Here is a 23,017-nt window from a genome sequence, read left to right as displayed (position 1 = left end):
CGGAGGCTGCTTAAACTAAAACATCTATATGACCTAGCTGTGTCTGGTCTAGATATTTATCAATGGGACTCCTAATTAATATGTCATGGTCATACAGCGTTTCTATTAACCTAGTTACAAAACTAGCCCAAATGTCCAACGGCAGAGGAGCAGATAAGAAAATTGTGGTATATACACTTAAAGCACCCCCCTCAGCTATACAGAATGAAATTACATCATTTGCAGAAAGGTGCATAGCTCATGGTGATCACATTTAGCCAGTTTTAGACAAATGTGAGAGGAAGTTCCCTCTCGTTTGTGAACAAAACCTTGTATGTGTTTATGACATGAAGGTAGAAGTGACATCGTCTGGAGGAACAAAGGGGACTAAAGGGGGGGCAGTAAAGTTTAGGAGGGGGGAGCATGTCCTCCAATGGTACACACTTGCATGAAAATGTCCTTATGCAACACCATAGCACGTATAATGAATGCTGTGATGAAGAAATGCTTATTACGTAGAAAAAAAATGCAATCAGCCAAGAACAACTCAACCATTCTGGTATTTTAGATTAGGTGCTTCCCGAGAAGCAGGCTGTGGGCAGAGTCTGGCCAGGTGCTCCTTATTCCAGGCCCTTAACATTATCACTTTAGAGCACCAGGGCAGCCGAACGAAAGGTGCAGAGGGAGATTAGATGTGGTGCAAGCCTGCTTGGGTGACCTCTCCTGATTGCTGACTTCTGGATGTAAGTTGATGTTGAGTCTGAACGGCCAGAAGATTGTGCCCTCGTATCGGTTACTTATTTGCTGTTGGATGTGGGCCAACCTGAGTGAAGGGCTCAACTTCAAGAGTAGGGCCTCCTCCTGATGGGGAAAACCCAGAAGCACCTGATCGAGCACTGATAGCAGTTCCTGCTGCCGTGGCCGTGGGCCTTCCAGGAAGGAGGACCTCCTAAGTGTGTCCCAGCATCTATGACAGGAGAAATCCAGGTGATTCACCCTTCTGCAGAGTTCTCAACTGATAAACAAAAGCCTTGGAAACGGTTCTGAATTGTTTTCGTAATAAAATTGTATTTTCTAGAACATCTTGTTAAGATAAATGGAGCCCTTTTGCCAACCTTTAAAGGGAGGACAGTGGTATTTTTTATTTCTTCCTCCAATGTTTATTAGCTGGAATTCTACTGTCAGGAAGAGCTCCCCTGCCGCAGACCACCCAGGGGAGTGTGTCAGCAGAGGGACCAAGGCTTGGATTCCAGGTAGAGAATGGATTTGGCGTGACAGACAGACACAAACTCGAGGTGTGTGCTGCTTCGAAAAGCTTTACCTCTTGGCATAGATTTAAGCAATTAGAACAGGTAAATCATAATTGGCGATCATCCAGCTCTTATTCATCACCCCACCAACGTCCCTTGCAAGGAGGAAAGCTGAACGTACAGTCTAGGAAACAATTCTCAGCCGCAGACAATAGTTTAGAAAACTGCAGTTATACTGCCAGACTTGTGGGCACCAGATATGCATTCAACATTTACCTTTGTTCTAATAAAGTTTAAACCCTATATTTATGGCCCCCCAGAATAATATAGAAACTTTGTAACCATTCTGTAATTTCTTTCATTTCTTGCTCAATGTTAATTTCTCTTTTCCTTCTAGTTAACTCTTGATAAGTTTGTTCAACTTGTTGGAACATATCCATGTTCTTTCTAAAAGAGTCACTACTGTCCTGAATCATGCTAAACAAAACTTTCCCAAAAGGGGGAAAAGCCTTTTCTGGAACAGTCATGTTCTTAATAGCTGCAATTAATTTCTCTCCTATTTGCTGGGAGCTAATGGGGGCAGCAGTTGAATTCATCGCAGCCATTGAGTTCATCAGGGTCATGATGGTGTGAGACGTTTCCGTCTCTGAACTTTCAGTTCCTGAGACATCTAAAGGTACATGACCATCTTCCCACACTGCTATATTCTTAAAATCAGAGATTGTTGACAGGCTTAAAGCTGCCAAGATCACCAAGGCTAGAACACAGAAGGCACCTCCCCCGCAAGCATAGACCCTGGTCATCATCGTTTTGTAGGGAGACTGCCAGGGACCTGCAGGAGGCCAAGCCATTTCAGGCACATGCCTCTGTTGTGGATAGAAATGAAGCACAAGGGCTTCATGTCACACAGACTCCACTGGAGTGGGTGTGGCAGTTCCTGGTTTTTTGTTTTTAAGACGAAGCTCCAGGATATCTCTCCTGACGGTATGGAGGGACTTCAGGATCAGCCTAAAAAGAATAGGGAAGATCAATAATACAACAATCACGAGCCCTAACCCTATGGCTGTGCAGATGCAATACTGAATCCAATCCATAGGATTCAAAGCTTTCAAACTTTTAGTAAACGATGCTGCAAGTTTATCCACGTTCCAGGCATCTAAATTTCTCTGACTTATGGCTGAAATCTGTTCCTGTAATTGTTGCAAGTCATAAGAAATATTTGTATCCTTCCAAACTCCTAGCAAATGAGCTTTAGTTCTACTCCAATTCTCTGATTCATTATAAGGTAAAGGAGTCACACAGATATAATGAAAACTAGAATGACATCTGGTGGCAAGCCTGGTCTTAATAGAATCAACATCTTGTCCTAATTCTAAAATCACCTCTTCTAAGACATTAATTCTTGCTTCCAATTTTCTATCAATAAGATGTTGCGCTGAGAGAGCCACAGAAATATTTCTATGCATTTCATTAACAAAAGTAGCTGTCTGCATCTCTTTAACTAAAGCTGGAGTGGATATGGCAAAGGATGTTAGGATAGCAATCAATGTCGAAATTCCTAAAATTAAGGCGGCCACAAATCTCTTAGGTCTAATTAAGTCATTAATGGTTTCTAAAGCTTGTAATCCAGAATTATCAAACCAAGGATCAGAGCCTATGTCTACTGGCAGCATAACATAAGCAGGTCGTTTTACAAGTCATGTGATAAGACAAGATAAATATTAGTAGCAGTCATTTCAGAATGAGCAGATGTTACGATATCCTTTGCTTCTTTAGTTAATTTTTTTTTAGCTGTGTCAGAGTTGGGAACTTCTTCTCTGAGATCTCCTCTAGGGAAAGTCCCTGAAAGGCTGCTTGGGTTTTTCGCAGAGTCTGTTTCTGTCTGCGCCTTCCTCTTCTCGACAGCTGAACTCGGGGGCGGTCTGATGAGTCTGTCAGGCACCCAGATTGGGGAGTCTGCATCCTGTGGAAGCACAGAACCATAGCCTCGTCCTGAGGCCACTAAAATATCGGGGCCCTCCCAGGCTCCCGAAAGTAAGTCCTTCCACAGAACTAGATGTTTGGGAATTGTTCTTCCCGTTTCAGCATGTCTTGTCACAGAAGTTACTCCTTCCTCGCCTGTGTTCAAATAATTTAGAACAAACAAAGCATGAGTTAATAAGTGGTGAGGAGAGAGATATGAGTTAGCATTTTTCAATCTCTGTACTTGAGCTTTTAATGTCTGATGTGCTCTTTCCACAATTGCTTGTCCTTGAGGATTATATGGAATTTCAGTGCTGTGTTCTATGCCCCATGTGGCCAAAAATTTCTTTAAAGATTTTGACACATAGGCTGGAGCATTGTCTGTCTTCAGCTTTCTGTGTCTTCCCATATTAGCAAAGCTAGCACATAAGTGTTGAATAATCTTTTACTGCTTCCTCTGTTCTTGCTGATGTGAATGTGAATGTGTCTACAGTGACATGCACATAGTAAAGCCTTCCAAACTCAGGCATGTGAGTAACATCCATTTGCCGTAACACATGAGGCTTTAAGCCTCTGGGATTAACACCCATTTTCTGTACTGCCCCCGCAGGGAGGGGGGCAGGTAGTACATTGTTTAACAATCTGCCTGACCTGTGCTCGAGCTATGCCAAAGACTCTTTGCAAAGCCAGAGCATTCTGATGATGTAAATCGTGGCTTTCCTTAGCCTGTTCCAAGGCCGTAAAGATTCTGGTATATGAATCTGCCAGCTCATTACCCTGAGCTAGGGGTCCAGATAGTTTAGTATGTCCCTTTATGTGTCCCACATAGAACTTATAAGTTCTACTCTGTATCAACTTTTGTAACTTCATTAACAGGGGTAAAATAACTGAGTTTCCAGCTAGCAAGGCTGTCTCTATAGCTGGGAAAAGTCCAACTATATATTTAGAATCTGTATAAAGATTAAAAGCTTCATTAAACTCTTCAAAGGCCATTATTACAGCAATTATTTCTACTTGCTGTGCTGATAGTCCCTGTAGGGAGGAAGAGGTTTGTTCTACAGGCCAAGACTGTGGCCAGTCTTTTTCTGCTAAGTGGGTTCTGTATCTAGGAGACCATTAAAAAGTTCTCCACTAATCCTTATTTTCTTAAAAGGTCTTTGTTTTCCTATGTCAGCTACCCAGGCCACCAAGTCTGAGGAACCAAATTGTCCCTGACCTCTCTCTGTCTTTATTTCAGGGTTAGGTAATCTAATGTAAGGTAGCAATAACAGTTGGGCTATGTGTTGTCCTTTTCTTATTATACAGGTCTCCTTTCCAGCTTTAACCATGACCTTAATTTTCCCTGTGAAGTCAGCATCTATAATTCCAGGCAAGACCTCAAGCCATACTTTGTAATTAGAGCTCCTTCCAATAAGAAGACCTGTACACCCTTCAGGCAACGTCCCTAGAACTGAAGTAGGGACCAGTGTGACACCATCTGTGTTGGACAGTATCACATCTTGACCAGCTGTCAAATCTAACCCTGCACTTCCTGGAGTTGCCCTTGCAAATCATGAATAGTAAACTCTGGTGCTTCTGGATTTAATCCAGCTTTTGCTTCCGTAAAGCAGCCCTCTCTTTGTGTGGGGCTGAGAGGATGCCCCCACCTAGTTTTTTGATTGTTCTGGGGCATCTTCTATTTTTATACCACCCTTGTTAAACTTAGACTTGCATTCATTCTTCCAGTGCCTTCCTTTTTGACACCTAGGACAGAGTCCTGGTGCTTGCTTTCTATTACTATTCTGTCTTCCTTGTTTTCCCTTCTTGCACTCTTTCCTTATATGTCCTGTTTCCCCACAGTTGAAGCATGTGGGTGGAGGTCTATATTTTCCACCTCCATATGTCTGTTTTACAAAGGCTCCGAACTGTTGACCTTTCATCGCTGCAGCATAGGCCATTCCCTGTACCACTGCTGGTGAGGCGTCCTTACGGGCCTTTATATAGTCCTGAAGACTCCCTGATTTTCTTATAGGTCTGATCAAGTCCTGACACAATGACTTGGCATTTTCCCATGTTAATTGTTTCAATAAAATGTCTGTCCCCTCACTGGGGGGCAGCATCCTACTTATTGCCTCCTCTAATCGTGAGACAAATGTCTGATAAGGTTCCTCATTAGATTACCTTATCCCTGATAAGGTAATTCCCTTGGTTCCAGGAGGAGGAATGGCCCACCATGCCAAGACGGCATTAGCAGTAATTTCCTTCAATGTTTGTTTTGGTATCGCCACGTGAGCATTAGGTGCTAGGAAGGACCCAGTCTCAAGTAGCATATCCATGGTAACCTTAGGACCCTTCTTAGCATTAGCATACTTCTTCACTGTGGTCTTTTGATCTTTCCTCATAATCCGTTCTCCAGAGGACATAGTCCCCTGGGGCCAATGTAGCTTTAGCCGTCTGATGTCAATCATGCAGAGTCAACCATTGACTAGCCACCATGTCCACAATCTGTACTGTATAAGGGGCAGAAGCTCCCAGCAGCTTAACAGCTGATTGCAATTCTTTTAGGGTCTTAAGAGGAGAGGTTCCCATTCAGGCTCTTCGTCCTCACCGTCCAAATGATGTATCACAGGGAAGGCAAAGGTAGCATCCCCTTCTTGCCTAGCCTGAGCAATGGCTCCCTGGAACCCAATAGGAGTAAGCAAACCTTTCTTCCTAGGAGCAGGCTTGGGCTTTGGCCTCCTCATGGACAGAGCTGTCCTGTCATGACGATGATCCCTATCCTCACGGGGCTCATCCCTAGCAGCTTCCTCCTCCAAGTCTGCCTCATCTTCTGTATCTAAGATGTCATCCTCCTTATCCTTTTTTTATTGCTGCCATATGACTTGGAGGTGACAGGAGCCGAGGGTATGGCTTCACGGCTCAGTGAAGCTGTCTCCTCTACTAAAAATTCCAAATCTGTTTTGTGAGTTAAAATATCTCTGATTTGTAGCCAGAGTGGATATGCTTGCCACGGGATGGAGCCCTCCCCATTTTCTAAGGTGTACTTCTTCATCTCTTTTCCCACTCTCTTCCAATCAGGGAGAGTGAGACTTCCATCCTCAGGGAACCAAGGTGAAGCCTTCATAAGAAAGTCATAAAACTCCGAGGCTGTGTCACCTGAGACTTTCAGCCCCCGTTCCGCCAACATGTGTTTTAGGACTGATAAAAATAATCTTTTACCTTTTGAGCCGGACTGCCCCATGATTTCACTTTGATTTCTCATCCTTAACCAGCCTACCTCAGCTAGTCGGGACTGCAGTTCCCTCGGTGAGAGCCTATCCGTCCTCGGGGAAAAAAGAAGAGTAGCCGGGAAGAAAGAATTACCTGTCCAAGGGTCCCTGTTCGGATGCCACTTGCCGCAGACCACCCAGGGGAGTGTGTCAGCAGAGGGACCAAGGCTTGGATTTCAGGTAGAGAACGGATTCAGCATGATAGACAGACACAAACTCCAGGTGTGCGCTGCTGCAAAAAGTTTACTTCTTGGCATAGACTTAAGCAGTTAGAACAGGTGCATCATAATTGGCGATCATCCAGCTCTTATTCATCACCCCACCAATGTCCCTTGCAAGGAGGAAAGCAGAACGTACAGTCTAGGAAACAATTCTCAGCTGCAAACAATAGTTTAGAAAACTGCAGTTATACTGCCAGACTTGTGGGCACCAGATATGCATTCAACATTTACCTGTGTTTTAATAAAGTTTAAACTCTATGTTTAAACTCAGAATAATATGGAAACTTTTGTAACCATTCTATAATTTCTTTCATTTCAATGTTAATTTCTCTTTTCCTTCTAGTTAACTCTTGATAAGTTTGTTCAACTTGTTGGAACTTATCCATGATCTTTCTAATCATGCTAAACAAAACTTTCCCAAAAGGGGGAAAAGACTTTTCTGGAGCAGTCATGTTCTTAATAGCTGCAATTAATTTCTCTCCTATTTGCTGGGAACTAATGGGTGCAGCAGTTGAATTCATCGCAGCTGTTAAGTTCATCAGGATCATGATGGTGTGAGACGTTTCCGTCTCTGAACTTTCAGTTCCTGAGACATCTAAAGGTACATAACTATCTTCCCACACTGCTATATTCTTAAAATCAGATGTTGTTGACAGGCTTAAAGTTGCTAAGATCACCAAGGCTAGAACACCGCAAGCATAGACCCTGGTCATCATCTGTTTGTAGGGAGACAGCCAGGGACCTCCAGGAGGCCAAGCCATTCCAGGCACATGCCTCTGTTCTGGATAGAAACGAAGCACAAGGGCTTCATGTCATACAGACTCCACTGGAGTGGGTGTGGCAGTCCCCCTTTCCCCTAGTGAGTACAACTATCCCTATCAGTATGGACTCAGTTTTATTTTAGTCTATGAATTATAGTCTCACTACCAATATCTTCTAACCCTGTGGATTTCAGCTTTGGCCATTAAGGAGCTCCCGTGAAAGCAATCCAGGTCACTTTGTGACCTTTTTGTACTTTATGTACCACAAGGTGTTCCACCCTCAGCCTGTGTTTTTCCCAGCTCCATCTCTGGAATCAGCTATCAGAAACCAGATCTGGGACTGGTGCTCATTGTTGGGAAGATTGAGAACAACTACAATGCTGTTAGTATTACTAAACAAAACCAAAACGTCACCTAACGTCTGGTCACTGGCAAAATCGCCTCGATGTCTTTTTAGAATTCATTTATTCAATCTGGGATCCAAATGAAATTTAGAGATACACAGTTTTGTTTTGTTTTGTAATTGTTTGAAAAAAAATTTAATGTTTTGTCTGCCCTGTCCCTTTCCCCTGCACTTTGACATTTGTGAATTTGGCCAGTTGTATCTTAATGATGTCATTTAACAAATTTTTTACTCCCCTCATGTGTGTGCCTGTGCTGCTGCTGCTGGTGGTGGTGGTGGTGGTGGTGGTGGTGGTGGTGGTGGTGGTGGTGGTGGTGGCTGGGGACTGAACCAGGGCTAGGCAAACACTCTACTAATGAACTACACCTTCAACTCTCAGATTGGCTTTTTAGAAGTAAGATGTTTTATAGGGACACTCACAATAACCTGTTTGCCTCTATTCCTCAAGCCATGCATAGCGGGCTCAAATGATTTCAGCTTGATTCATGCAATACAGTGGTGTTCTCAACCTTACTAATGCCCTTTAATACAGTTCCACATGCTGTAGTGACTCCCAACCATAAAATTATTTCATTGCTACTTCATAACTAATTTTGCTACTGGCATGAATCGTAATGTAAATATCTGATGTGCAGGATATCTGTCTGATATGCAACCTCTGAAAGGGTTGAGAGGAATATGCTGAGAACCACTGATCTAACACGAAAATGTACATTGGACCATTATAAGGTTCTAGCAGCCACTGAGCTATTGCTAAGAACACTGTTATTAATCCTTTGTTTATTATTATTACAAAGGAGAGCATTGAGTCACCTTGGAATACAGTTTGTATAGCAAAGGTTTTGTTCTACCTTCTACTTTTATTCTAGCTTTATTTTCTCTATAGCACCCTCTTGAAATGACCAAGAGACTTTTTTTCCACATGTCTATAAGATGTCATGATATTTTAAATTTTTCTATTATCTTTTTGTGCATTAGTGTTTTGCCTGAATGTTTGTATGTGCACTGTGGTGATTTGAATATGCTTGGCCCAGAGACTGGCACTATTAGGGGGTGTGATCTTGTTGGAGTAGGTGTGGCCTTGTGGGAGGAAGTATGTGACTGTAGGCAGTGGGCTTTGGGCAGTGGGCTTCGAATCCCTCTCCCTAGCTGTCTAGGAGACAGACAGTCTTCTTCTGGATGCAGTCGGATCAACATGTAGAACTCTCAGCTCCTCCAGCACCATGTCTGCCTGAGGCTGCCATGCTTTCCAACATGATGACAATGGACTGAACCTCTGAACCTGTAAGCCGACACCAATTAAATATTGTCCTTTGTAAGAGTTGCCTTGATCAAAGTGTCTCTTCACAGCAATGGAAACCTTAAGACTTCACCTGATGCAGGCCTGGTGCTTTCAAACCTTAGAAGTGGGTATTGGGTCCTGTGGCAGTGGAGTTAAGAACGTTTGTGAATCATCATGTGGGTACAGGTGCTGGGACCTAAACCTAGGTCCTCTCAACCTCTGGGGCATCTGTCTCCCGCACCATGTTCTCATAACATTAAACATTCAATCCAGTCCTTTGTAAGTGGTTGTTCCCCCACCCCTATTTTACACAGGTTCTTGATATGTAGCCTTAAGTACTCTGGAACTTACTGTTGAAACCCAGCAGATTTAGAGCATGTGGTGGTCCTCCTGCCTCTGCTTCTACAATGCTGTTATTTTGCCCCATATCTGGTAGAAGGATCCTGTTAGGTCAGCTCTTCTGCTGTGACCTCATCTCTTTCTTCTGGCTACCTTGTTTTCAGGTAAGGCCAGGTACTCAAAGCCTATGCTACACCTCTTTCCCCAGCTCTGAAATCAGCTGTTTTTCTTTGGAGTCCTGGTTCCTTTCAGAAGAAAACCATTTGATTTTAGCCCAGTGTTGTTAGGTTAATCTCTCACCAGTTTTAAATGTTCAACTATGGCCCCTTCCACAATTCTACGCTCTTTGCATTTGCTCAGGCTCATGGACTCAAATCCAATAGAAGCCAATTTTTTTCCAGCCTTTAAGTTAATATGGCATCTTTCCCTTTATTTCTTTTGCCAAATTCCTTTATGTTTTACTTGGTTCCAACAAAAAGTGAGTTCACATTGCTTCTCTCCATGTGAGAAGTATCAAGTTCACTTCAAGGAAGAAGACCCCATATTGATGCACTGGAGCAAGAGGCGGCAGCCATTTGGGAGAGAAAATCCTAAGATGACCGAAATGAAAGGGAGGCACTCTTTGTTCCTTGGCAGACAGGACTCTGCCCCCTGGCATCACCACAGGCAGAGGAGGAGTGCAAGTCTGGCCAAGTCCACCCCGTTGTGCTGTGTCCTATCTTTGTGTTGTCAGACCCACACTGGGGGTGTGATTTTTAATATTATAAGGTCAGGGTTACCATCGTACACCTTACTGAGTATTATAAGCCAAACGCCAAGTCCCTCCCCACTGGTCAATGCCACTACGCTAAATGTCCTGGTTCATATGTTAACCTGGTACATAAGGGAAATCCACTGTGTGGATTTTGATGCCAATGCACTCCATGTCTCCGTTTGGTTGGTTGGCTGTGTTTTTTGTTTTTTGTTTTTTGTTTTTTTTCATTTTCCTTTTAGTCTCCTCTGGTATCCTGGTTGACCTGAGGGTTTGTTTTGTTTGTTTGTTTCTGTTCCTGTTTTTTTTTTTTAAAGACAGTCATTTTTAGCTCTCTTTGTCCCCATCCCTGGCTGACCTCTTAGATGATGCAGTGTCTCAAGAGGGGCCTTTTCCTCTTTTGATGTTGGTAGGTGGGGAAGAATGGCGTGATCCCTGCACATGACTGTGAGACGAGAATGGATTCATTACTTGGGGACAGATACACGCTCGTAAATGTGTGTACACAATATATCGTAATTTATCTACGGTACAGGAGAGTGAACCTAGGATGTTACACCTGCTAGGCAAGTGCTCTGCCACCTAACTAGTTTTTCAGCTCTGTTTATACTTTTTTATTTTTATCTTGCAAGAGAGGCAATTGTTCCAGTTGGCCTTAAACTCATTCTATAGTCCAGACAGAGGAAACTTAACAGTCCCTTTAGTCTCTTACCAGACTAGCAGAGTTCACAGCCCTGTGCATGAGCCCTGATAAATAAATACATTTTGGAACTTTTGTAAGAAGAGTGTCCAGTGCTTTGTGTGAAAATACCCTCTTCCTCTTCTATCCTTTTTTTTTTAATAGTCCTCTCTGAGTCCCGGAACCTTTGCTCAGACAATTAGGTGTCTGGGGAAGTTTTAGGCGGTGATACCTTCCACAGACCAACCAATGCTTAAGGGCGTGGAGAAGCAAGCAGGGCGGGCACTGCGCGATGAGGGGGCGTGGCTTGGCCGGGGAGATTGACTCCCGGATGCTGTCCTAATCAGGCCTCTGGCGCCAGCTCTCCTGTATGTCCCTTCTGCCCCGAGCTGTCTCATTACTGCCAGCTCTTGCGCAGCTTTGTCTGGGTTTGTTTCCACATCTGTGGTTTCTGTCGCCGCTTCCCTGTCTCCATCGCCCAGCTCAGCTTCTGGCCTTCCTCCGATACTCCACGGGAGAGCCCAGAGAGCCTCCGGAGCTGGTGAGCTGAGGTGGGAGAGACCCCGAATTCGGCTGGGGACTGTGGGGACCTGTGTCAGGAAGGATTACTGAGTCAGCCAGAATCAGCTAGTACCTCACAGCCAGAATGTGTTCTGGGCCATTCTACTTTTGCTTTCTTCCATCTAAAGCCAAACTTAAGCTGTAGTTTAGAACTGTGGGAACGAAGCAGGAACCGAGACTAAGAAGTCTACTTACTACAGAGTTGTGGGCGGCCATAGAGGTCCCCAGGTGGAATTTTTTTGAGACTCAGTTTGCAACTGAGTGGTCTCCCCTAAGTTTCCCTCCTCAAGCAAGGATGACTTCAGAAGTCATGCTAAACTGTACTCTCTCTCCGAGAAAGAGAGCAGAGAGGACTTGGTTGGAAGGTGAGAAAGTATGGTACAGCAATTAATAATTAGAGTTATCTGCTAAAGCAAACAACTCCAAAGGAGACCTGTACTTGATTCTTCTCAGTCCCCAGTTCTCAGCACATAGTTTGGGTGAATCCTTTAGGTGTCAATGTCAGGCCACTGTGTTACCGCTGCCATCAATATTATTAGCATAATAATAGTTAATGATAATTAATGACAACTTAATTGTTGAGGTGATGGCGGAACCAAAATTGAATTGTAAAAACAGGTCAACACTCATAATAATTAAAGACATGGATTTGTATAGTGCCTTCAAGTTTATAAAGCACTCTGGAATGGTCCTCATAAGTACACATTATTCACCTTTAACTAGTCAGAGCTAGTCATGGTGCCTTGCTCCTGTGCATTCAGGAGGCTGGGGCATGAGAATCACAAGTTCAAGACCAGCCCAGGTGCTAAGAGAAGGAGCTGTAATTGATACAATAAGGCTTTGTACTGAGAACAGCACCGTGATGTGGTTTCACTGTGAGAAACCACTGTGGTTTCACATCATCAATGTATATGCACATCTGTATGGCACAGGTTGGGTGGAATGTATATATAAAAACCTATTGCTGCTGGCGCCATGATGCGTAAGACTCGAAGTGAAGTCAAACATGTGTCAGGAGACAGAAAACATGAAATGAGGGAAGCCGCTGCCAGCTAATGGTAACATGCTGTTTCACTGTAGACGTTTAGTAAGTTTGTATTCCAAGATAATGATACAAAGTGTAGTCTAATGGATGTATGCAAGCCAGTAATGTAGCTTTTTTTTTTTTTTTGTCATTTCAAGTTGTGTGAGCCGTACATAAATATTTGTATAGGACTGACATCTTACGTGAGTGAGGTGTCAGGGCTGCGGCACTCATGACTGAGATGTCTGTAGGCAACAGGAGCTTCAGCACTGTTAGAATCCTGTGGGACCACCACACACATGCAGTCTAGTATTAGATTTTATGTAGTACATGACTACTGTTAAACGTCAGATTCAGAAATAATGTGCCCTGTTTGGCATGGTGGTGCACACCTGGAATCCTAACACTCGGGAGACTAAGGTTCAAGGATAACAAGTCCAAGGCCAGTCTGGGATACAAAGTGAGACATTGTTTAGGAAAAATAAATATGTAACGATTTATAATTGAAAAATAGTGATCTAGTGACTGCCATGTATTGTGAAATAGGCTTTGTAACAGCTATTTAAGGCCCCTGTGTTCTTTTTATGTAGAATTTAATTCATTTTATAGATGAGGATCTTGAGTAGAGCCTGTAGTACTCTAAGCCAAGTCCTTCATTGAGCATTGCCAGCGGTGGGACTCAGAGACAGAGGCGTCCTTAGGATAGAGCCCAGTGGTCCATGGAAGGAGAGAGCCGGAGGGTGGAGAGCAGCATGCTCTAACATGCTGAGAAGACAGTCCACCCAGTCTTTCAATTATGTGGTGAGAGCCCAAGCCTGGAAGGAAGGGCAGCTTTTCTTCTGACTCGGAGGCCACTTTTGCTCTTCTCACAAGCGAACCACCATTCTCTCAATTTAGTGATCGATTGAGTCATTCATATGTGTTCCGATTTTCTCTTGCTTGACTCAGGGTGTAGACAGACAGGAGTGCAATATTCCTTCCTATCTCATTACCTAGAAAGCTTCCTGAGAGACTGGTCTAAACTGATCATTTCATTCCCATCAGAAACTCTGCAGGGACTCCCTGTCTGTAGGATCGATACCACAATAAGGTGACAAAACCCATCAGGATCTAGCTCTGCGGGTCCACTTAGTCCCATCTTTGCTCACAGGTTTTGTGCTCCACTTCCCCAACAATTACACCAGCCTCCTGGAAGCCTCCCCAGCTCACCATTGTTGGTTACCTAAACCAGCAACCTCGCTGCTTCTCACCACTTGGCTGACCTGATCTTCACTCTTTCTTTGCCGGTTTGTCTATTCATGCACTCAGTTAGCCAGCAGATATGTGCCAGAGCCTATCACAGACCATGCCTGGTTCTAGGTGAGAAGATAAAGCCCTATGTGTAATTGAGGGGTGCAGTGAAGAAACACCATAGAGGCTGTAGGAGAAGATAAGAAAGTAATGGCTTTTACTGACAAATGGAAACCCACTCTACAAGGTTACTGAGGAGTGCTGAGTGCTCCCCGTGTCAGAGTTCAGCCTGAGCTGAGTGCAGACTGCCATCTTGGGGACCTGACACTGGAGCTTTGTTTTTATAAGCATGCACTTATAGCCACTGCTTGGGTAGGCGGAAGACTTTTATTGTAGCTAAGAGAGAGGCATCTGGAAGGAGCCATGGCTACCTCTCAGGGACAGAGAGAGGAGCAGACTGGTGATTGCCAGGACTATGGGAGCAGAGAAGATAGCAAAGATTGTGGGAGAGCCCTGCCAGTGGCTATGCTGTAGCTGTAGCTGGAGGAGGGCAGGCTAGTTGGAAATAGCCTGGGAACTATTGTGGGGCCTCTGATCTGCTGTGTTGGTTTAGTAGAGAACTAGAGGCCCTCTCTAGACACTAGGCGTCTGTAGGAGAAGATAAGAAGGTAGTGGCTTTTACCGGCAAACAGAAACCCACTTTACACGGTTTCTAGGGAACACTGAGTGTTCGCCGGGTCAGAGTCCAGCCTGGGGTGAGCACAGACTACCACCTCGGGGTGTTGGGACCTGATCCTGTGGATCTTTTATTATGTAGCATGCATTGAGTATGTGTACTATTTGAGAACTCTGACAGCGAGAAATCCTGTGAAGAAACAAGCAGGGAACAAGGCACAGAGGTGGCAAGGGCATTGTTGGGTAACAGCCCAGCAACTGGATGATATTTGAATACAGCTTCAGGAGGTGAGACAGTAGATGATGTTTGACCAGAACCGAGGGAAGTGAGGTAGGGAATTGTGCAACTATCTGGAAAAGAATGTACCAGGCAGAGGAGCTCAGTTTACCCTCTCAGAAAGTCCTTTGCTGGAGCCTTGATCTGCACGGTTGTGCCTTTTCTGTTTTCCTAGTTGCTCTGTGTTTATCTCTAAGACAACACTACCGCTTCATACTTACCTGTGTGTATGTCTGCTTCACTCCTTCTAACCATGAGAACAGGTGTCTCCTGAACACCCGTGTAAGGGCCTCATACATGTAGGCACAGAAATGTTTATTGAATAAATAAAGGGGGGGACTCATTGGCTTAGCTCTTATGGGCTTTCCTCCCTCCTCCTCCTCCCTCCCTCCTCTCCCCCTCCCTCCTCCTCTCCCTCCCTCCTCCCTCCCCTCCCTCCCTCTCCCTCCCTCTCTCCCCTTCCCTTCTCTCCCTCCCTTTTCCCTTTTTTTTTATTTGTATAAATTATTTGTAGATGGGCCTTGGATGACAGATCATTTGAAAGATTAAGTCTTTTTTTTTTTTTCTTTTTTTCTCTTTTTCGGAGCTGAGGACCGAACCCAGGGCTTTGCGCTAGCTAGGCAAGCGCTCTACCACTGAGCTAAATCCCCAACCCCTTGAAAGATTAAGTCTTAAAGTTTATTTATTTTTTTCCTGTTTGGCCTGAGTCCCTTCTGTGGCGTCTGGGAAGTGAGGCTTCTGGGCTCTTCCTTGCTCTTTTGGTTTCTGGAGGCTTCTACTGTCAGTGTCACAGACCGGCTAGCCTAGCAAATGGCACCTAAACTATCGAGACGGCCCATGTAGCTGAGTGTGCACAAATGTCATCTCCAGGGGGCTGGGAGTAGGAGCAAACCCAAAGCCAGCTATCCCTTGAGCTGCACACAGAGGGTCACACCAGCCAAAGCTGCAGGTCTACCCCGCCTCTGCAACTGAGACCACACCAAGATGCACCCTTTGAGAATCTACGCCCTCTGTTGTGTGTACCCCTCACACAGTGAGCTACAGGGCAGAGCATGGATTTGGCATGGATGAGAAAGCAGATTTGTCTTTTATCCTGGGCTTCAGGATGGGGAGGAAGCTTGCCTAATGCATTGTTAATCTCGACTGTTACTCGAATGGGTTTGGGTAACCTAGGAACCCTAGGCCAAGGAATGGACGTATCCAGAGAACAGAGTTGTTGAATGAGGGTGCATAATATTTGCTTTGGGATGTTGATACCATGATGCTCTCTGTATATGAAAAAGTAGATATTCAAGTATATCCACAGCTCCCAGGTGCCTTCAGCAATGAAATGACCAAGAACTTGTATGCAGACCCACACTGAACTGTTTACTGTCCTTACAGAAGTCATGGAAGAAGTTTCACCCTGCTCCCTCCGCAGCACTCTGTTCCAGCAGGAAGAACAGAACGGGATTACCTACCGGATCCCAGCACTGCTGTACATTCCTCCCACCCACACCTTCCTGGCCTTCGCAGAGATGCGTACCTCAAGAAGAGATGAGGATGCTGTCTACCTGGTGTTCAGACGAGGGGTGATGAAGGGGTGCTCTGTTGAGGTGACTCATCCCAGATGTAGGCATGGGCCTCTCTTGGGAATTGGTTCTAATGCTCTGTCTTGTTTTGGCTTGCTGGGAGCCAACGTGGTTTAACTAATTCACTGCTACAGGCCTCATCTTCTCTCCTCAGAGCTGAATGCACTTCCGGGTCTCTTCTTTTCTCCCCACCTTTGACAAGCAAAACTTTGTGTGGGTGGCTAAGAAAGGGAAGGCCTTTACTATGTGGTCAGGGACACACAGCATCTCACAGCCTTTCTGCCTCCTAGGTTTCGATGTCAGTCTGGCACATGGGGCAACAAGGCTCAAAGACTTTGTCACTTACCCTAAGCCATGCATCTATAATCCAGCAGCAGAAACATACCTCAGACTCAGGCTCAAGCTCCCAAGGCCTCTGTGGTTCATTCAGACCAGATGTGGCCTGCTTTTTGTTCCTATGCCCTGGTAAGGCCACCCAAGGAAGGAAGCACCATTTATTTGCTCAGCTTTGCCATGTACTTCATCCCTGAATCTGCCTGCTTCTCTGCCTCTTACAGTCTGAGCTTCATATCCGAGGTGAGGGCTCTGCTATGTCGCCGTGACGACGCGACTGCCAAGCCCTTGTCCTTGCTTTAAATCCTTCTGAGGATTTTGTACTTTGGGGACTTTCCAGCTCCTGTTCTTCATTGTGTCTCCTTAGGTCTCCTCAGGAGCTTGGCAGATGAGACTCCACAGAGGCCCAGCCCCGTGGCCTGACAGAGCCTGGAGTTCTGTTTCATTTGCTCTGCACAGGTTATCACCTGTGTTCCTGTTGCTTCTCTTTCTGGCGGGGCCAGTGAGCTACCAAGCAAGGGCGTTGCTGGTTTTGTCTTCCTGTTTGCTCTTGAAGAACGCGCTGCAGGGCCTCACTGTCCAGCAATCCCACGGTTCCCACATTGTCTCGTCACTGCACTGACTTTCATTCTTTCCTTAATGGTAGAGTTTTGAAATTAGGAAAAACATTTCTCAACATAGCACACTGATTTCATTAGCAGCTTCTAGCTTAGCAGTTAGGGACATAGTCAGTGTCCTAGTTAGGATTACTGTGATGAAACACCATGACCAAAGCAACCTCGGGGAGATGAGGGTTTATTTCATCCTACATTTCCAGGTAACAGTCCAGCTCTGAGGAAAGTCGGGACAGGAACTCAAACAGGGTAGGAACCTGGAAGCAGGAGCTGATGCAGAGGCCACGGAGGGCGCTGCTGACTGGCCCATTCAGCCTGCTTTCCCATGGCCTGGCCGGCACCTCTCAATCACTAATTAAGAACACGCTCTATAGCTGATCTTATTTCTCAGTTTCAGTTCCCTCCCCTCAGATAACTCTAGCTTGTGTCAAGTTGACTTAAAAGTAGCCAGGGCAGTCAGTGTACCCTGTTGGATTTCTGAACTTGGGTCCTTGTGTGTTCTCTGCTTTATCCCTTAACAGAATGTAGTTGAGAATGTGAACTACCTAGTAAGAACACAACACTAGACATCCTTCTCGGTGGTCTGCTTCCCTAATACTTTATACAAAGATCTTAATCATTGACGGTAAATTGCATGTTTTAAATGAGATAGTCTCTACTTCTAACCACACAGTGGTCTTATCCCTGCCTTCTTGAGCAGTCATACCATAAAGCCCTTTGGCAGAGAGGCACTTCCATGCCCCCTACGGCTTCCTTCCTCAGGGCCGAGAAGGCTCTTTTAGTGGCAGGCTTGATTTGGCATCTGGTCTCCTGAAAGCTGCAGCCTGGAGACCTGTCTGGGCTGTCAGCATTCTTCTCAGTATACCAGACATGTCTAGCATGGGCTTGGCTCCTAGAGTGGAATTTCCTGCGGAGCATAGGCAGGCCTAGTACAGGAGGTACCCTAACCTGGCACCTGTGTAGATGAACATTTCATAAATCCGTCCCATATCACCATATATGAACAAAGGGTCATCTCCCCATTAAACACAACCTCATGAGTTGGGATGCTTACTCTTTTTTTTTTTTTCTGGGCAAAGTGGCTTTATTAGTGTGGCAGGATCACAGCAGGACTTAGGAATCAGGACTTAGGGGCCCTTCCTCTTGCCAAAGGTGGGCACAACATTGACAAAGCGTCGGTTGTACTGCATTCGCCTCTTGGCCCGACCAGTCTTCTTCTTCTTTTCCTGTTTGGCCATCTTGGGAGTCTGACCTCTCACTTTCCCAGCACGAGCCAGAGAACCATGAACTTTACCTCCCAGCATGCGGCCGGCTACCTCCAGAGTGGTCCTCTACACCACACTGGCCTAGGGTGGCCTCATCCTCCAGCGGCGAGCCTGTCAGAAGCACGACTTGATCTTCGGGGGCAATGCCTTCCAGTGAGGCCACATGAGCTTTGATCTGGGCGACCATCTCCTGGTCGGTCACCTCGAGGGTGTGTAGTTCCTGGGCATGGACAAAGAGCTGCATGTTGGCTACTTACGGGATGTTTACTCTTTTTCTTTTCTTTTCTTTTTTTTTTTTTTTTTTTCCGAGCTGGGGACTGAACCCAGGGCCTTTGCGCTTATAGGCAAGTGCTCTACCACTGAGCTAAATCCCTAACCCCGGGATGTTTACTCTTATAAGCAAAACTACCATGAAATACGTTTGTAAAATTTTTATGAAGAGGTTTATTTAGCTTGCTGGTGAATTGCCTTGTGCCTTTTCTCTCAGTGTGTGGTGCTAGGATCCAACCCAGGGTTCTACATAAGCGAGGCTCACACTCCATCCTGTTCTACACCTCCAGCCTTTTGTTTAATGAACACATATATCTTGGCATGATTTTCTAGAATTGAGCATCCTGGCAAAGGATAAATGTATCTATACCCAAGAACTCAACTATTATACTCCAATCCATATATTAAGGAGCCTATTTGTCCACATTTTTTTTTTTACCAACGATTACCAAGGTTTATAATGTAAAATATTGTTAGTTTAATTCCAATTTATGTTTTGTTTTATGTGTGAGGTTGAACATATTTTCTTCCTCCTTCTGTAACATGTCTGCTCTTCGGGGAGCTCCGCCTTTCTTGTGGTGTGTGTAACTAGTCATTATCTCTTTTGCTCCTTTTGTAGCTCCTCTGTTCCTCTCCATTTGGCCAGTGAGGAAATGCCAATCAAGTCTGCCCAGATTCTCGCAGTAGTGATAAGAGCAGGCTAGGGCAGGGCTCTCTGACTCTGCTTTAGTCTTAGCGTGCTGCTCTGCATTGCTCTCCCACCCAAGCCCAGGACAAGAAAAGCCCTTCAGTCTTGAACTTTGCTGGGAACGTCCCTATCTGATTCATTGTTTATGTTTCATCGTTCTCTCCCCCAGTCATGCCCCCTCGTCTCTGGGCCCTCTGTTTGTCTCTCTGTGTACATGCGCCACAATACATGTCTGGCGATCAAAGGACAAGTTGAAAGTCCTCGGTTCTCTCCTTCTACCATTGAGTCCCAGAGGTCAGACTCAGGTCACCAGGCTTGGTGGCAAGCATCTTCACTCTGAGCCATCTCACTGGCCCCGCCTTTCTTGTTTTTTAAAAGATTTGTTTATTTATTTAATGTATGTGCGTGCACTGTTGCTGTCTTCAGACACGCCAGAAGACATTACAGATGGTTGTGAGCCACCACGTGGTTGCTGGGATTTGAACTCAGGACCTCTGGAAGAGCAGTCAGTTAAAAGCACTTTTTAACCACTGAGCCATCTCTCCAGCCTGCCCCCCTTTTTTGTTTGTTTGCTTTTGTAAACTTTTATTGGCTGTGCTCACATGCCAGGTATTAGAGATACAAAATGTACACAATTTAGGTTTTTGTTCAAAAAGCTCATGGTCTGAAAGAGGAGACAGTTAAAACATATGGATAGTGTCATATAGATGCCCTAAGCTCTTAGAGGAGTGAGTTTCCAGGAAGACTTTCCAGAGGAGGTGGCACTGGAGTTGGATATTGGAGAATGATTTGGAAGTCCGGATGAAGCAAAGAACATTCTTGAGAGAGCACAGCGTTTGCAATAGCTAGCATTTTCATTTTTCAGATTTAAAGCCACCTTGTAATAGCTGCCAAGTTAGTGATCATTTGGGCCTTCAAGATTCTGTCCAATTCAATGTCACATATTGTTTGAAAAAAAGAACTGATGCTTTTAATGAGCCTCTTGTCTTCATTTAGTAACTCATGTCCACTGTCTCCTTCTCTTTCCCTTGACTAGTGGGGCCCCCAACAGTCACTGATGGAGGCCACATTACCTGGGCATCGCACCATGAACCCCTGCCCTGTGTGGGAGAAGAATACTGGCCGTGTATACCTGTTTTTCATCTGTGTGCAGGGCCATGTTAGTGAGCACTGGCAGCTTCTGTGGGGCAGGAATGCTGCCCGTCTCTGCTTCCTTTACAGTGAGGATTCTGGGTGCTCGTGGGGTGAAGTGAAAGATTTGACTGAGGAAGTCATTGGCTCAGAGATGAAGCACTGGGCCACGTTTGCTGTGGGCCCAGGTCATGGCATCCAGCTGCAGTCGGGGAGGCTGGTCATCCCCGCCTATGCCTACTTGATATCATGCTGGTTTCTCTGCTTTCCATGTTCAGTCAAGCCCCATTCCCTGATGTTCTACAGTGATGACTTAGGAGTCACATGGCACTGTGGCAAGTTCATTAAGCCCCAGGTGACAGGGGAGTGCCAAGTGGCAGAAGTGCCTGGGAAGGCTGGTAACCTTGTGCTCTACTGCAATGCCCGAACACCAAACAAATTCCGAGCAGAGGCTTTTAGCACTGATAGTGGTGACTGCTTTCAGAAACCAACCCTGAACCAACAACTCTGCGAGCCTCGTGGTGGCTGCCAAGGTAGTGTAGTGAGCATCCGGCCTTCGAAGATGCCATACTCATGTCAAGACTCGAGTGGTAAAGATGTTCCCTCTACTCAGAAATGCCCTCTGATGGACAGATCTCTGGAGGTGGAGGAAGGAGCTAGAGCACCATCAGGGACATGGCTCTTGTACTCACATCCAACTCACAAGAAGAAGAGAATGAACCTAGGCATCTACCACAACCAAAACCCCCTGGAGGTGAACTACTGGTCCCGCCCGTGGATCCTGAACCGTGGGCCCAGCGGCTACTCTGACCTGGCTGTGGTAGAGGAACAGGGCTTGTTCGCGTGCTTATTCGAGTGTGGGAAGTTGCGTGAGGAGGAGCGGATTGACTTTTGTCTGTTTTCACACCAAGAGGTCCTGAGCTGTGATGACTGTACCAGCCCTACTAGCAACTAAGGCCAAATAAAGACTGATGGGTGAGGCCAGCTGTCCACAGAAGGGAGTGGCAATGACAGCTGGGATAGCAGAGGTCTCTGATGTCCACAGAAAATCTAAGCACTAATGATCTGCTCCTTGCATTTTTTTCCACTTTTCCCTCAAATGAGCATAGTGAAAATTGTGCCATATCTTACACAACAAGGCTCTTGAGCTGGGAGTTTGGAGACTGCTGTAGTTGTGGCTCTGCTGTTGGCTTGCTTCAGGACTCTGGCTGTATCCCTGAACTCTTTGGACATCGAGTCTCCATTTGTATAATGAGAAGATTGGTGCAGGATCTCTTCTCTTCTCTTCTCTTCTCTTCTCTTCTCTTCTCTCTTTCTCTTTTCTCTTCTCTTCTCTTCTCTTCTCTTCTCTTCTCTTCTCTTCTCTCCTTCTCTCCCCTCTCCCTCTTTCCCCCCCCCCCCCCCCCCCCCCCCCCCCCCCCCCCCCCCCTCTCCCCCCCTCCCCCCCCTCCCCCCCCCCCTCCCCCCCCCCCCCCCCCCCCCCCCCCCCCCTTCCCCCCCCCCCCCCCCCCCCCCCCTCCCTCCCCCCCCCCCTCCCCTCTCCTCTCCTCTCCTCTCCTCTTCTCTTCTCATTAAAAGGAGAGGCTGTGTGCTCACTTCCTGCTCCACAAACCCTGGATTTTGATCTGAATGGGAGCCACAGACTTGTCTTTTCAAATGATTCACTGCTCACCTGAGTATTAGGTGCTGAGTAGGTGCTTTGGCCAGAAGAAAGATCTGTGTTGTTGTATTTTTAATAAGAAAAAAATCCCGTTATCCTTCCAATCATACCAGAGCTGTGCAAATTCTCTATCTTAGGAGACTTGAGGGCTGGAGAGATGGCTCAGAGGTTAAGAGCATAGACTGCTCTTCCAGAGGTCCTGAGTTCAATTCCCAGCAACCACATGGTGGCTCACAACCATCTGTAATGAGATCTGATGCCCTCTTCTGGTGTGCATGAAGACAACAACAGTGTACTTAAATGTGATAATAAATAAATAAATCTTCAGAAAAAAAAAAAAGACTTGAGAAAGCAGCATTGTAAGGTCAGATGGTTTCTCCAGCCTTGATGCTATGTTTCACCTCTCCTTCCTCACACAGAAAACAGTTACTAGGGAGAAAACGAGAAGCCTGTGCCAGCGGCCCTTGATAACGGTTGATAATGGTGCTTATTGCTTTTGATGCCATTACCTCTATTAAAGATGAATCTGAGTCAGAGGTTCTTGGCTTACTTCAGCTACATCCACCCATCTCCAGGTGGACATTCAAATACTGCGGAAGAGTCGACCAAGATGAGAGCTGTGTGTGCTAGCCTGGTTCCAGGTTAGTCACAATGCTTCCTGGAGCTGGGCTTTTATCTGATGCCAGGAGCATTTAGGAGAGGCTAAAAGCTAGCTTGTGATCTACCTGAGATGGTTTCACCATGGACTGTGAACAAACATATATATATATATAAATATATATATATATGGTGTGTGTGTGTGTGTGTGTGTGTGTGTGTGTGTGTGTGTGTACTGTGCTGTAG

General features: G+C 45.6%; 1 protein-coding gene and 1 pseudogene across 2 annotated transcripts; one reads left to right on the top strand and one right to left on the bottom strand.

The window, feature by feature from the left end:
* The first annotated feature begins 11,212 nt into the window (after positions 1-11,212).
* On the top strand, positions 11,213-21,811 carry Neu3 (neuraminidase 3). Of its 2 annotated transcripts, none has more exons than XM_032893024.1 (3): positions 11,213-11,416; positions 16,026-16,237; positions 20,420-21,811. In XM_032893024.1, exons 2-3 carry the CDS (start codon positions 16,031-16,033, stop codon positions 21,467-21,469), a joined length of 1,257 nt encoding a protein of 418 aa, XP_032748915.1. In that variant the 5' UTR covers positions 11,213-11,416; positions 16,026-16,030; the 3' UTR covers positions 21,470-21,811. The 2 variants fall into 2 exon arrangements, with proteins under 2 accessions (XP_032748915.1, XP_032748916.1); XM_032893025.1 differs by having other exon boundaries at positions 11,251-11,426.
* Positions 18,288-18,669, bottom strand: LOC116891729 (annotated as a pseudogene).
* Positions 21,812-23,017: the final 1,206 nt, after the last annotated feature.

This window comes from Rattus rattus, chromosome 2, assembly GCF_011064425.1.
Source record: "Rattus rattus isolate New Zealand chromosome 2, Rrattus_CSIRO_v1, whole genome shotgun sequence".
In the NCBI taxonomy this organism is placed as follows: Eukaryota; Metazoa; Chordata; class Mammalia; order Rodentia; family Muridae; genus Rattus; species Rattus rattus.
The sequence above is the reverse complement of the archived record's forward strand: the minus strand, read 5'-3'. Positions and strand labels throughout refer to the sequence as shown.

What these genes read in the sequence shown, in the direction of transcription:
- Neu3 (XM_032893024.1), top strand. Translation starts at nt 16,031, where the DNA reads ATGGAAGAAGTTTCACCCTGCTCCCTCCGCAGCACTCTGTTCCAGCAG. An exon ending in TGAAGGGGTGCTCTGTTGAG is followed by an intron (nt 16,238 to 20,419) that starts GTGACTCATCCC and finishes TCCCTTGACTAG; the next exon opens with TGGGGCCCCCAACAGTCACT.